Source organism: Leptonychotes weddellii, chromosome 10 (assembly GCF_054177405.1).
Source record: "Leptonychotes weddellii isolate Sample4059 chromosome 10, ASM5417740v2, whole genome shotgun sequence".
Lineage (NCBI taxonomy): Eukaryota > Metazoa > Chordata > Mammalia > Carnivora > Phocidae > Leptonychotes > Leptonychotes weddellii.
In genome coordinates this window covers 94,460,609-94,476,213 of record NC_138378.1, presented here as the reverse complement: position 1 = coordinate 94,476,213, position 15,605 = coordinate 94,460,609, and the positions used below count along the sequence as shown (strand labels likewise).

Here is a 15,605-nt window from a genome sequence, read left to right as displayed (position 1 = left end):
GTGTCTCTCCGTCAAATAAATAAATAAACAAACAAAGTTCTGAGAGAAAGTAACTGTCAACTTGAGAGTTCTATACCATGTTATATTATGATTTGAAAGTAAAGACACAATAATGACATTTTCTAGAGGAAAAAAAAAAAGATTGAGTTCACCTTGCACAGTCCCTCACTTGAAAGAGAAAGAAACAGAGAAAGAAGATAAAAAAAGAAAGACAGAAAGAAAAAAAGAACCCTTCCAAATAATGCTCACCAGGAGAAATACTGAACCCAGAATGCAGGAGTATAATGCCTAGACACAATGGTAAGCAATGAAATTGAAAACACATATGGGTAAATGTAAAGGAGAACTATCTGTATAAAATAATGTTAATAAACACTAATCAGGGAGATATAAAACAATGTAAACCAAAATAAGAGACAACACTAAAAGGAAGGAGACAATTGAATTAGGCATTCTAAAGTCCATGTACTTACCAGAAAGAAAACAGATTTTTTTAATTATTCTTTTTTTTTTAAGATGTTATTTTTTTATTTATTTGACAGAGACACAGCGAAAGAGGGAACACAAGCAGGGGGAGTGGGAGAGGGAGAAGCATGGTCCTTGCTGAGCAAGGAGCAGGGTGTGGAACTTGATCCCAGGACCCTGGAATCATGACCTGAGCTGAAGGCAGACACTTAACCAACTGAGCCACTCAGGCAACCCGAAAACAGAGATATTGATTAACCTTATTATGCATGTTCAAATTTTAAGGTAACCACCAAAAGTGTAAAAATAAAATGTATAACTTTTAACTCAATAGAGGAGAAAGAGGGGGAAATATAAGACAATGCACTGAATACCATCCAAAGAGTGACTTAAGCAGGTTAGAAAGAGAAGATTGGCCCTAATGAATTTGGAAAATTTTATACTGTAAATCATAAATGAGTTCATATTCTTCAGTTGGCATTCATTTGTCTGTATCTTAGGTATCTGAAACATTATCCATCACATTTCCTAATATGAACCCTTTCTTTGTCAGAATGGCTGTCTGTAACCTCTGCCCACTTTGGTCCCCCAGCAGTTTTTTTTTTTTTTTTTTTTTTAAAGATTTTATTTATTCATTTGAGAGAGAATGAGATAGAGAGAGCATGAGAGAGGGAAGGGTCAGAGGGAGAAGCAGACTCCCCGCCGAGCAGGGAGCCCGATGCGGGACTGGATCCTGGGACTCCAGGATCATGACCTGAGCTGAAGGCAGTCGCTTAACCAACTGAGCCACCCAGGCGCCCAGCAGTTTTTTTTTTTTGAGATTTCATTTATTTGTTTGTTTATTGAGAGAGAGAGAGAGAGAGTGTGAGCTCATGCAGGGGGAAGGAGAGGGGAAAGAGAATCTTAAGCAGACTCCACACTGAGCATGGAGCCTGATGAGGGTCTCAATCCCACAACCCTGAGACCATGACCCAAGCTGAAATCAACCAGCTGAGCCACCCAGGCGCCCCCCCCACAGCAGTATCTTTACCCATATTTTGTAAATATAAAATTCTCTTTTGGAATTGTTTCCTCCACAGTTCTTTACAAATGCAAACCCGATATTTCATTAAGTCCTAGGTCAAGATATGCTCTTCCAGGAAGTCTTTACCAGACTAACCCCAGCTGATCTTACCCTTAAATTGAATTTCTATAGAATTTATAATATGTCATTGTTTTTTTAATTGTTAAAATCCTGCCTTAGAAATGTTCCTTAAGGGGTGCCTGGGTGGCTCAGTCGTTAAGCGTCTGCCTTTGGCTCAGGTCATGATCCCAGGATCCTGGGATCGAGTCCCGCATCGGGCTCCCTGCTCGGCGGGGGGCCTGCTTCTCCCTCCCCCACTCCCCCTGCTTATGTTCCCTCTTTCGCTGTGTCTCTGTCAAATAAATAAATAAAATCTTTCAAAAAAAAAAAGAAATGTTCCTTAAATGTTCCATTTAGGCATATTTTGTTTCTTCAATCTGAGCATAAACTCCTCAAAATCAGAAAGAAATTTTTTAAAATCTCCTAAACAATCTGGCACAGTGTTGATTATTCACTTAAGGATGAAGCAAATTTTAAGTTATTTTTCTTCAATAAGTTCAAAAAATATGAAATCTGCAAAATATGCACACATAAACACATATCTCATATATAAAAATATCTCAGGTTTTTAACGACTTTGTTTTCATCTTTAGATAAGAAAGCTAAAGTGAACAGATTTTAAAGTCATTTCCCATTTTCTTTTCTTTTCATGTTTGCCAATTTTAAAAGGAGTCCACATGCTCAGAGCTAAAATGTACAAAGTCAAGTGAAAGGAAGTCAGACATCACTAATATGGAGAAGATTTTAATAAAAACTGAAAATGTGCCCCACATTTTGATTACTGCACCATCGTGAAGAAGTATTACATAATAACTATCTTTTACTACAATATTAGAAGAAAAGGCTAAGGATAAAATTTAGAAGGTAAAAGAAAAGCAAAACATTGATAAGATAAAGAAGATCTAAATAAATGGAGAGAAATAATATATTCATATATCAGAAGACTCAATGCTGTTAAGATCTCAAATTTCCACAAATTGAGCTGCAAATCCTACGTAATCCCAATAAAACCCAGCAGGCTATCTACATGACAAAATGTCACAAAATTATGCACAAAGACAAAAAAAAAAAGAGAGAGAGAGAGAGAGCATGAAACAGTGGTGAAATCTAAGGTCTAGTTAATTGCACTGTGGCAATCAAGCTCCTGGTTTTGATAATGCACTACAGTCATATATAAAGATGTCACTATTGGGGGAAGCTGGATGTTTGGTATATAGGAGACCTCTTTGCACGCTTTTTGCAACTTCCTATGAGTTTACAATTATTTCAAAATAAAAAGTTAAAACATTCAAAATCCCAGCAGACGTTTTTATATAATCTGAAAAGTGATTCTAAAACTCACATGGAGGGCGCCTGGGTGGCTCAGTCGGTTAAGCGACTGCCTTCGGCTCAGGTCACGATTCCGGAATCCCGGGATCGAGTCCTGCATGGGGCTCCCTGCTCAACAGGGAGTGTGCTTCTCCCCTGGACCCGCCCCGCTCTTGTGCTCTCTCTCTCAAATAAAAATAAAATCTTTAAAAAAAATAAAACTAAAATTCATATAAAAAAAAAGGACTTAAAATAAATGGGACAATTTTGAAAAAACAGAACAGAGTCGGGAGACTCACTACCTGAATCCAAGACTTACCCATAAAGCAAGACGGTGATGCACGGGCAGCGGTACAGCCACACGGCTCAACCGAACAGAACAGAGTCCAGAATATCCCCATACACGTACCGTCAAAGGTGCTAAGGCAATTCATTTGTAATTCATTTACATGAAGCCCTAAAAGAGCTTTTACAGTGACAAATCAGAACAGTGATTGCTAGGGGGGAGAGGCGTGTGAGACTGACTGGGAAGGGGCATGAGGGAACTCTCTGAGGTTAAGGAAATGGTCTATGTTAATAAGGGTGTGGGTTACACAGTTTTATGTATGTCAAAACTCTTCTAACTGAAACAAGATCTATACATTTCACTGTAAGTACACTGTAATTTTATCTTAGAAATATATAACAGCATACAAGCTTTTATTTGTCTATAAAAAAACAGAAAAAATACATCAAAATACTCAGTACTTACCTCTTGGGAATTAGGTCATTATTTTTTAAATTATTAATTGTTATTATTTAAAAACATGTATGTACACATAATATATATGTCATAATAAGAACAAAACAAGATTTTAAAAATGTATGTCACGATAGGGGAGCCTGGGTGGTGCATTCAGTTTAGCATCCTACTCTTGGTCGGATGGAGAAAGAGGGGGAAATATAAGAAAATGTACTGAATACCATCCAAATAGTCTGTTTGAGACACTCTCTTCCTCTCCCTCTGCCCCTCCCTGCTGTGTGCTCTCTCTCTCTAAAAAATAAATACATCTTTTTAAAAATGTATGCCACAATAAAAACATCTATCCCATATTCTACTGTTCCACTCACTAATTCTTACATCAATTACCCTCCAGATCTGTAGCACTGTTCGACAGGAAGACATCTTTGCAGATCTTCTAGCAATCCGTCAGTAAGAGCTAGGAGAAAGGTACTGACCCTTATCAATTTCCATTAGTCCTAAAGACACTGCTAAAGAATCGTTACACTCCATAGAAAATGGAAAAGTCACTATTAGTGTTTCTTTAGAGAAATTACTGCCAAGAAAATAATGAAACGAAATCTCACAGGTATCTCTTTACTCTCTAATATCTTAACTTCCACCATAGCTCCTCCCTCTCAACTTTACTGTCTTTGTAACTGACATCATTCTCCCACTACTAGTTTATTTGAACCAATATTTTATGTGCTCCTCAGTCTGGCTTAAAATTTTGAAGTCCTTTTCAAATCATCTTTCTCCATCCTCGTATTTCTTCACAGAGCCCCATCAAATGTTTCTCCAAGATGCTTCTCATCAATTCCTTCCTTTCCATTCTCTACTACTTTTCACTCTGTTTGCTCCATCATCACTTACCTCACCCTTCGCTTACTCCACATACTCTAGCACAATTCTATGAATCCTTGAGAGCCCCTAGAATTCTTTCTTGAGGGTCTGAAAGGTCAAAGTGATTTTCATAACAATATGAAAACGTTATTTGCCCCCTTTTACTGTGTTGACATTTGCACAACAGAGCAAAAGCAATGGTGATAAAACTGCTGGTGACTTGGCACCAATCAAAGCAGTAGCCCCACAATGTACCACCAATCACTGTATTCTTCACTGCCGTGCACTCAAAAGGAAAAAAAAAAGCCAGTTTCACTGAAGAATGTCCTTACTGAAGCATAAACATTACTACTTTTATTAACTCCTAACCCTTAATACAAGTCATTTTGATATTCTATTTGATGAAATACATAAAACACTTCCATTGCATACCAAAGCACAATGGTTGGCTCAAAGAACAGCATGTGTGATTTTGAGTTGCAAACTGAACTAGCCACTTTTTCCACAGGACACCATTTTTATTTGAAAGAACTGGGAAACTGGTTATTCATGCTGACATTTTATTGAAAATGAACTAATGATGGGGCACCTGAGTGGCTCAGTCAGTTAAGAGTCTGCCTTCGGCTCAGGTCATGATCCCGGGGTCCTAGGATCAAGTCCCGCGTGGGGGTCCTTGCTCAGCAGGGACCTGCTTCTCCCTCTACCTGCCACTCCCCCTGCTTGTGCTCATGGGCGCATGCGCTCTCTCTCTCTCTCTCCCCCCCTGACAAATAAATAAAATCTTAAAAAAGAAGTAGAATTGAGAATCTGTCTTCTATTTAACCAAGTATTAAACTTCTCAGGTGTTACTGCTAATAGAGTCAATAGCAATAGATGTAACTAGCATACACAATCTTGGAGTTCTCAATGGCATAAAGGGCCTCTGAAACCAAAAATTGGAGGATCGCAGATTTCACTTAGCAGGTTATTTCCATCTTTCCTCTCTGATCCATTCTCATCATGACTGTCAGAATAATCCTGAGCACTTTCAGCATTACTCCTTGTACAGAAACCTTTAAAGCTCCCAACATCCTACCACTTCATATCTAAATGACTTTATCTAGCTTCCAAGTTTATAAATTGGCCCTACCTTATCTAGCAAATCTTGTTTCTCCATGCTCCCCAACACAAGCCTTCTGTGTTCTCCCAAGCCTTTATCCACCCCTGTAGTTACACATACCTGGGAATACCAACATCCCCATTCCCTTCTCTGCCTACTTTCTCTTTCTTTCTGTCCCCTCCCAGCTACCTAAACTTAACTCATTCTTAAGGGCCAGGGGGGCAAAAAGGACAATTCCTTGAATTTTAGGCTTACAAGTCTGTACTTTATAGTCTACAGGCCATGTAGGAAGATTCTTTCACCAGGAGAGGGGGGATGATCATCTCAACCTTCTAACAAGACTTTAATCAAACAAAATAAATATGTTATTTGAACATGACTAAAATTCATAGTCAAATCTAAAATTCTTCCACAGCGTTTAAGGACTAAGGTAAAAAACACATTGTTACACTAGGAATCCAAACCTATAATCTCATGTCAAGGCAGCCTGGAATTCTGAAACATGGCATCTTCCAGAACAAAAAAGACTAAAAAACAAAGCTAAAGCAGAAAACAAACATGTTCTCATCTCTTGAATATAGGGCCTTTTGGTACTGAACAAAATCCTTTCCTAAAAGCCCAATTCTGTTAGAAACAAAACACAAAAAAACAAAATAAAACCAGTATGTAACAGCTACATATATTCACTAGTCACTAAAGGTCTTTAGTTTAAAATGACAGAATATCTTCATATGCACAAAACAGGTATGACCATCACTTAATATGCAAAAGATACATTAAGCCTACCGATTTAGTTTAGGCCTAATAATAATCCACAGTGCTTAATTCATTCTGTACCCACTACTGCCAGAACAAGAACAAGCCCAATACATCATCTTTTCTGTAAAACGTGCTATGATTTCTCCCAACCAGAAACAATGATCTCCTTTCTCTAAACTCATGTTGCATATGGTTTGTCCCCTTCAAGTCAGTTCATTCATTCATTCCACAAATATGAACCGAGAATCTAATATGTGCCAGGTACTCTTCTAGGCTCTAGAACACAGCAGTGAACAAAACAAAACCACCAGCTTCTTGGATTTACACTATAGTGGGAAGAGAAAGGTAATACACAACTAAATATAAGGTGACAGATATCATAATAAAATGAAAATTAGGTAAAGAGCAGAGGTAAACTTTCTATAAAGCTAACAGACCTCAAAGTTCAGCCTCCCCCACTCACACGGGCCCATGAGTGCTTCAGAATTACTGGGACATGAGGAATGCCACAGAAGGTGACCAGTGGCAGCCAGTGTGCTAACAGCGAGCATCTCATGAGTGCATTTCTGAGTAAACGCCTAAAGAAACCTCAGAAGAAAAGGACCTGACTCTAAGGTTACAGCATCTTGTTGGGACATCTTTTCTCATTCTAAATAAATATTAACTTTCATACCAAATTTTTTACTCTAATTTATTTGTTTACTTAATGAGGACCCCCCAAACCTATCAAAATCTGGATCCATCCCTGCTAAAGATGGAAAGTGAGAGTAGGGTGCTGTTTCCTATAGGGTGGTAAGGAACAAACATATTTAAAGGTGACACTTGAGCTGGGACCCAAGGGAAAAGAAGAAGCAAACCATACAGCTATTGGGGGAGGGCAGAACACCAAGTACAAAAACCCTGAGGCAGGAGCATGAGAAGCAAGGTATGTTAGGACAGTAGCAGGAGAAATATATAATAATAAGTGATACTAGAGCACTTAATGATTACAGAGTATTGTGTGTCAGGCACAGTCCTAAATACTATTCTAAGCATTTCTTCTTTACAGTTGAGTAAAGTAAGGCACAGAGAAAAGGATTAAAGTAATTGGCTAATGGTGGTGAAACCAGGCAGTCTGACTCCAGAGCCCAGCTCTTAAACCACTTTGCTAAGCTACAGAGAGGTCGGTTGTCCAGATTATGGAGTGTCTAGACAATCTCTCAGCCAGTAAGAGTGTTAATATGCTAGAAAAGAAAATATCAACAAGGTTTTGATCTAACTCTGATAACTAAAAGTAGGTACACATTTTATGTCCCTATAAATACCAAGCGCCAAGTCTTGTCATTTTTCTCCTCCACTCATAGTCCCTAACACATTCCCTTTCATATTACAGCTCTTCAATGTAGGATGGTTATTCAATGTACTCTCAAGAGAGAACTAGCAACTATTCACTCTCCATGCAAAATAACGTATTAGATGTTCTTTCACAAGAAATACATATATACATCAAATCTTGGAGGTAAACACTTCCTTTAGGGGATCAGATCCATATCAAAGTCAGATAACCTGTTCTACTGTTTTTTGAAAGCTCTCAAGAGAAATGATCCCACAATCTGTTCCACTGTCTCTTTCCATCTCGAATAAATACTGACGCTGAAAAATTCTACCTTAATTTACCTTAAATACTTAAGCTTTCTGAAGTTTAGGACCATTTCCTCAGGTCCCTCTAGACTTTGTCCTCCATGAAAGTAAAAAATAAGCATAATCCCAGACAATCATGCTTTATTTTCCTTCAGCTATTCTTTTCTAATTGCTTAAGGTATTCATGTTCCTCAACAAAAGTCAGGTTTCAGAACTCAGTATTCCAGTCTTATACACACCGACTATAATGAAAGAATTAGTCTTTGATGATACTAATCAGAACACCTTGAAAGATACAGAACTACAAATAAGCCAACACAATTCACTAAATGCTTGAACAAATTAATTTCCTGATTTCACTGCCCAATCTTCCATTTTTTTCCTGTCAGCTTTCATAGAGACTCTGTTTACATAAACTACCATGTGAATGGTTCTGGAGCTTAGCAACATTGCAGCCTCTGCTTCATGAGGAATGGCTTCCAAACACACACAGATAAAATCAGTATCAACATTTCCAAAGCATGTTCTCTACAAGACACTAATTCTAAGGACAAGCACTATGTATTACAAAGAAAAAGAATCCCACGGTCAAGTAGTTAGGAGTTTGCTGGATTAAGCAACACTTAACAGGTTTCTATACCGTATGACTTCTCAATCTTCAGTATACTCCTAGTAATGCTTTCCCTGGAGCATCCCCACCACATTCTGAAATGCCTACGAAGTCCTGTCCAAAACAAAAGATGATTCCAAGGCCCCAAGTCTTAGCAAACTATCAACAACTGGAGCTTTGGACAAAAGTGGGATACAAGGAAAGGCCCATTTGGAAGTAGATGTAGTCTGTGAAGAGATCAGGTAGACAGTGGGCTTATAGAGCTCAGGAGGAAGCACAAGCTGGAGACATCTGGGAGTAGTTCACAGGGATCAAGCTGAAGTCATGAGACTAGACAAGATACTTCCTTAGATACACAGTAATAAGACTGGTCTTTGAAACATCCTTGCCTTAGTCCATCTCCAGTTTTAGTATCTTCTGCTTCTCTCCAGCAATAAATCTAGAAAAACATCAAGACATGGGTAGGAATAAGGCAAATCCAACTGAAAAACTGCCTGTTAAATACCAGCACAATGCGTGTGAAAATCCTATTAATGTTGATAGATGTTGATTATGTGATCTGGTATAGAACTACCGAATTTCTCCAAGAGAACTCTTTGAAATGACAAACCTTGAGATGATTCATTCTTTTTTTTTGTAAATGTAATGAATGCTATAAGGCCATCTCCACAGAAAAACACACACACACAATATTAAACCTATTAATTTCAGAGGGCTTCACGGGCCTCCTGAGGCCCAACCACTGAGCTCTCTAGTTGTCAACTCCTAGGTCCCTAAGTAATCCCGGCTACAAACTTCATCTCACAGATGAAGGCCACAGAGTTACAGGACATTTAAAAGTATGACTTTTTTAAAAACTGTATTTTCCATGTACTTTAAGATAGTGCAGAGAAAATGTATACTTGTACTTTTTGGCCTTGAAAACATGAAAACTTACTGGTTGAGTAAAACTCAAGTCATTTATCTAACACCATAAACAGAAGGGCATACAATGATAATAACACCTTCACAACAAAACAGCTGAGAGGCCACATAGCTAATAAATTCCAGATCTTCCATATTCTACTTCAGTGCTTTTTAACTAAACCATGTCACCTTAAATAAACATATTATTACACTGGGTAGGATACAGTTTTTAAAATAAAAATTCCTTGAAATACCCACCTTCTAAGAGTGACTATAAATAATTAGGTCTCTAACTTACTTACTTAATCTGATCATTCCATTTTTAGCACCTAAACACAAATTATACATACTGGCTTTTGAAAACAAACCCTCTAATGCACTCCTCTCTAATCAACACAATTTGTATAAATAAGAAAAATCTAAAACAGCAGAACAAATACAAAAAAACCGTCATCTTTATACTCATGATTACAGACAAAAATACAAACAGCTTAAGCTTTGGGTTATTTAGCAAGCAGGGGGTATGATGCCAAAACCACATGGAGTTTCTCGGCTTTGGGCCCCTGGTATGGGAAGAGGCTGGCAGGCGGGGATCAGCATCTATTATCTGATGTCCATTTGGAAGACTCTACAAAAACAATGAGGCCTGGCTGCACAGCAGGAGTTAGGTATTCCAACTACTGCTTAAAGATCCACTCTAACACAGAGTATGGCTACAACTCACATGCTGAACTAAAGGTGTGCCTTAATTTCTCCCCTGGAAATTCAGTCATACGTTATATGCCCATATCCTATCTTTATAGAAGCAGTAGTGCTATTGTTAAGAATGCAGTCTCTGGGCGCCTGGGTGGCTCAGCCAGTTAAGCCTCCGACTTCAGCATCAGGTCATGATCTCAGAGCCCTGGGACTGAGTCCACATGGGGCTCCCCTCTCAGCAGGGAGTCTGCTTGTTCCTCTTCCTCTCCACCTCCCCCTGCTCCTGGTCTCTCTCAAACAAATAAAATAAAATTAAAAAAGAATGCAGTCTCTAAAGGGTAAGGTTCAAATTGTGGCTTTGCCACTTACCAACTTTAGCAAGTTACTACAACTTCCTTGTGCCTCAATTTCCTCAAATGCAAAATGGAGTTAATAATAGCTCCTATTTCATGGAGTCGCTGTAAGGACTAAGTAAATGAATACATGGAAAAATCTTAGAGCAGTGCCTAGCAAATAATAAGCACTCCATAAATGTTAGTTCTCATTATTATTACTTTAAACAGATGACAAGAGTAATCAACTTACACCTGTAGAGCACTTAGATGTACTTAGGAAATTACAGGCCTTAATTTTTTTTACTTTTTAATCACATGGCTTAACTACCAGCTGTTTTTTCTAAATTAGTAAATACACAGCCAATTATTTTTGTAAAGAACTCGGAAAGAACTTACTATACACACTAACACCTAGGATTTACACACTAGTAAAGTTTTAACTTTTCATCTGAATATAACTAGACTCCCCTAACACTTCTAATCTCCTTGGATCCATTCACTTCAACTCCCATAATCACCACCAATTCCAAAACACAGCAATGGTTATTCTTACCTGGACTACTGCAATGGCTGCCTAACTGTTCTTTCCCCTCCAATCTACACTGCAGTACAGGTAGACCTTTTAAATCTAATTTTACTCCTCTACATAAAACCCTACAATGGCTCCCCATTGGCCTTAAGAAAAACCTGTCCTCCTCAAAGACCTAAGAGGCCTGTATGATCTAGGGCCATTCTCTTTCTCTGGCTGCTCAAGCCACTGAGGCCTTTCAAATTCTTACCCCTGTTCTTTGGGGCCTCACAGCCTTCACAGATTATGCTCCCTCTATCTGGCATAATCTTCTCTCCCCACTGCCTCTGACTCCCAAAAGGAGATCAGGTCCTCCTGTTACATGCTCTCATAACCCTAATCCTAATCCTCTTTTCTCCTGGGCAGTACAAAATAAAATTGCAATAAGATAACCTAAGTGGTGTTTAGTGTTCCTCTTGCGCCCCCCAAAATATAAACTCCAAGTAAGACTTAGGAATATGTCTACCTTTTTTCCTGCTACAACCCAAGTGCTTAGATGTCCAGTACCTTATACTAATAGGTGTACACAAAACAGCCGTGTTATCTTATGGGAAAACCTGAGGAGACAAATGATGACAGACAGCAAATCATCCACAAAACAAGACTAATGCAGAATCCTGGCTGCACTGTGAGTCACCATCCGTGTTACACTCAAGTAAAGGCAAAAAGTTTAGTTAGAACGAAACTTTCCAAAGTAAAATTAAGTTTCTCTGTGCATCCTCAGATGTTATGTGAAACAGGAGGAGTTCCACCTCAGTCACCAGTAAGAAGATACACACTAAATCAAGACTGCTGCCACATTTGGCCCTATCCGCTTCTTGGCAGTCTCTGCGAGGCCAAGAGTTGAGCTGGCCAGGGAAGAGTGATTTATCTCCCACATTTAGAAGGGGTCCCTCTACAACAGGAATGCTGTACTACTAATGGATTTTGAATTCTAACCTCATCAAACCAGTACCTTTACTGAGTATTCTCAATTCACTTAAAAAAAAAAAAAAAAAGGCTGAATTGTATGTGTCACTGACAAAAGCAAGTTTAATGAGACATAGGAGAAAACAAAGTTGCCTTTTCCTCCAAAACAGGAAAAAAAAAATTATACTAACTAGATTTCTTTTCCAAACGAAAGTCATTATTCGGAAAATTAAAAGAAGATGGTACGCGGATGCTGAGAGGCGAAAGGTTGGGGGGCTGTGGGTGGAGACTGCCCAGTGCCGGGCCCGGTGGGCAGCAGTGCCAAACCTACATCGGGCCGTCCCAGGTCCGTCTGACGGACACAGGTTTGACATACGCCAAACCCCCGCCGTCTGGTTCGTCGCACTGACCCTGCCCAATGCAACAAACAGCCAGACCCTCTCCGCGCGTCCAGCCCTTCCCGGGCACCGCGCGTCCAAGGGGCGCGCTCAGGTAAGGGCTCCGAGGTCTCGGGGTTACCCGTTTGGCCCTTTGTTCGTTCCAAGGCAGCGGAGCCCCGGGCGCCCGCTCCTCCTCCTCCTCCTCCCCCACAGCTCCCGGGCCCCCACAGCTCCCGGGCGCCCGCGTCTCCCGCGAAGGGGCAGCGCGGACGCGGGCGCCCAGACGGTGGCGGCGCCCCCCGCCCTCCCCGCGGCGGGTCCCGACCCCCGCGGCCTCGGCGGCGCGCGGCCCCTCGCCCTCACCTTGTAGACGTCGCCGTAGGTGCCGCTGCCGATGCGCTGAATCAGCTCGAAGTCCTCCTGCGGATTCCGGCGGGACAGATCGAAGCCGGGGTTCATGGCGGGCCCCGGGTGCCCCCCGCCTCCCTCCCGGACAAGGGAGGGGGGGCGCTCAGGGGGCCACACGGAGAGTGGGAGCCGCGGCCGGCTCCCTGCTCCCCCGGCGGTCACAATCACCCGGCTCCACGCTGCGGCCGCCGCCGCCGCTCCTCTCACGCCGCCGCCGCCGCCGCCCGGGCTAACCGTCCCCGCCCCCGCAGCCCGCCGGCCGCCGCCGCGCCGAACCCGGGTCACACCCACAAGGAGAGGAGAACGCTCGCAGCCCCTCGCTCGGGGTGCAACTCCAACATGGCTTCCGCCTTCGCCGCTCCTCCCCCTCCCCTTACTCCGGCTCCTCCACCCTCCTCCCCCTTTTCCCGGCTCCGGCCCGACTGCGCAGCCGCGATCCCGGAGGGAGCGCTCTTCGGCCCCGCGCGCGTGCGGCCCCGTGCGCGCTCCGGCTCCGCGCGCCTGCCGGGCGTGGGCGGGCGGTCCCGCAGCACCGGACCCCGAACTCGCGCCGCGTTCCCGGGCCGCCGGCCCGCGCTTGAGCGGCCAAGCCTTGCTGGGAAGGCGTGACTGCCCCGGGGGCCGTAGGGGGGGTTCAGGGGGTCTGGGGGTGAGGGGAGAAGGTAGCTCGTATTCGCTTCTGATTCCCCGAACGGCAAAGTTTGACGTTGCTGTATCACGTCCCAACCCTAAGCAGGTAGTATAGTTTTAATTTGCAAGACAGCCAGTGGCCCCAACTTATTTTTAGAAGCACCTACACATAGGACACAGCCGAGTACCAGAGACTTTTCTGGGACTGCGGGGAAGGGATGGCCCTGAGGAAAGCCCCTGAGAAAAGCGAGCCGTGCTAGCTTTGATACCGGACACTCGTGGCCCTTGGAGCTGGCCTGCCGGGGTGCAAAAGAGGGCAGGCCTGGAGGGCTACCAGGAGGCGTGTGGAGTGGGTAGGGCATGGGAAGCTCTGGCGGGAAAAACACGCTGAGCGGCGCCCACCAGCCCGAGTGGAGGGCGTGGGAAGCAGGCAGAGTCTAGAACTGAAGCAGTGATTGACCTCCAGAGACGCGGGATTATCAAAGACCCGGGCGGGGACAGTGCAAGCTGTGGAGCAACCTTGCAAAGGAGAGGTGGTGGAGGGTGGAGCGTGAACAAGATCCATCCTGCACCTGAGACGTAAACACATGATGTGGCGGAAGCTCTTTAGTTTACCTACCCAAAGCCCCACCCTGCGTGAGACCCAGATTGTGAGCATTACGTCCAATCTATGTGGACACCAGTCAACTGTTAATACCTGTCCAAGAAAACATGTGGAGGGTTAATTTTCTGTTCTCAATAAACTGCCCACTAGGCATTTCCAAAAGCTTTAATCAAGTAGGTGATGTCCACTTGGACGATAGCACCTTGAGTTTTGCTTCAGAAATGCCTTCCTATAATATCCACAGGCACCACACCTTCTGACCACCAGTGCTCCCTAATGCCTGGTGGCTCCTGAGAAACTAGGTCTTATCAAACTTAAGGATAAAATAAGTATAATCAAATAATAATCAAGCAACTTATAGTTAACTGCTTTATACATTTTTATCTTTTCAATCCTTTTGCCTACAGTAAGATTGCATATTTATTAAGTTCTCAAAGAAGTTGTTTTTCTGAGTATCTATTGACTAGAAGATGTTGGAAAATGACCATCTCTTCGCCTATACAAGTAGCCTCCAATTGTCTAATTTTGAATTAAAGCATCAGTAATATGTGCATATCACGTAAATTACTGCCATGTGAGTGCTTATCACTGGATTTCTTCTAGCTAGATCTCACCTTAAGGCTCTGGTATCTTGAGAATTAAACTCCTGAATATAAATGTTATTCCGTTCCTGCTTTTGCCTGTTTAGGGCACTTGCTGGGGACCCAGACTGCAGGCCTTACTTGCCCACATTTGGAGAATTGTTTGGCCTCTTTAAACCAAACATGAGAATAATTAGTCCAGGATTCAGATAGCAGACCTAATAAACTATCCCAAATAGGAATTAGTTCTGCTCTTTCTCTGCCTTTTTAATTCTGGAAAGCCAAATTCTCAGCACTGTTTTGTTTGCTAGGATTATCATCTGTGCAGATAACTTTACATTTGCATCACTAATAGACTTCTTTCAAAGGGAAAAGACATTTCAGTAGGGCTCAAATGGTCTTTAAGGTTTGTTTGTTCGATTTTGGCAGGACCAAGCTATTCCTTTTGAAAAAGGATTGATTTTCATGTAAGGGCCTGGTTTGCCATATGGGTTACAGCATAAATAAAAGGGCTTTTGCAATTAACTGCTCACAAAGAATAAAATATTTTGTTCTTTGTAATATATACATGCAGATGCCAAATCCGATGTCTTTGTTTCTCCTCTTCCAATGCTCAACTTCGCTAGAAGTAACACTAATGATCACACTTCTTTGAATCCGAGAAATAGCTTCCCTCTTCTATGATTAGAAGCATCCTTAGAAGTCATCTAATCTTTTCAGTTCAAGAACTGCTTCTACAGCATCTCTCCTGAATTTATTGCTACTTGAATACCTTCAGAAAAAGGTATTTTCTTCCAAAAGCACTGCTTCCAAAAGCAACCCACTGCATTATGAGATAGTGCTAGTGAGTGATCGTAATAACAATAATAAAAACAATAGTAATATCTAACATCACCAAGTGCCTACAAGGTGCCAGGAACTGAGCCAAGTACTTTCCATGTGTTACCTCATTTAATTCTCACAACTTGATGACATAGGTATTATTATCATAATTTTTTTTT

At 41.8% G+C, this 15,605-nt stretch overlaps 1 protein-coding gene across 3 annotated transcripts in view; it reads right to left on the bottom strand.

The window, feature by feature from the left end:
• Nucleotides 1–13,124, bottom strand: part of MAP4K3 (mitogen-activated protein kinase kinase kinase kinase 3) — a 182,621-nt gene extending 169,497 nt beyond the window's left edge. Inside the window, exon 1 of one of the 3 annotated variants that reach the window (XM_081796879.1) lies at nucleotides 12,745–13,124. In XM_081796879.1, coding sequence (XP_081653005.1) covers nucleotides 12,745–12,840 — 96 coding nt within the window. In that variant the 5' untranslated portion in view covers nucleotides 12,841–13,124. The remainder of the gene's footprint in view (nucleotides 1–12,744) is intronic. The other 2 variants (XM_006728030.3, XM_006728031.3) reach the window with 2 other exon arrangements.
• Between the last annotated feature and the right edge of the window lie 2,481 nt (nucleotides 13,125–15,605).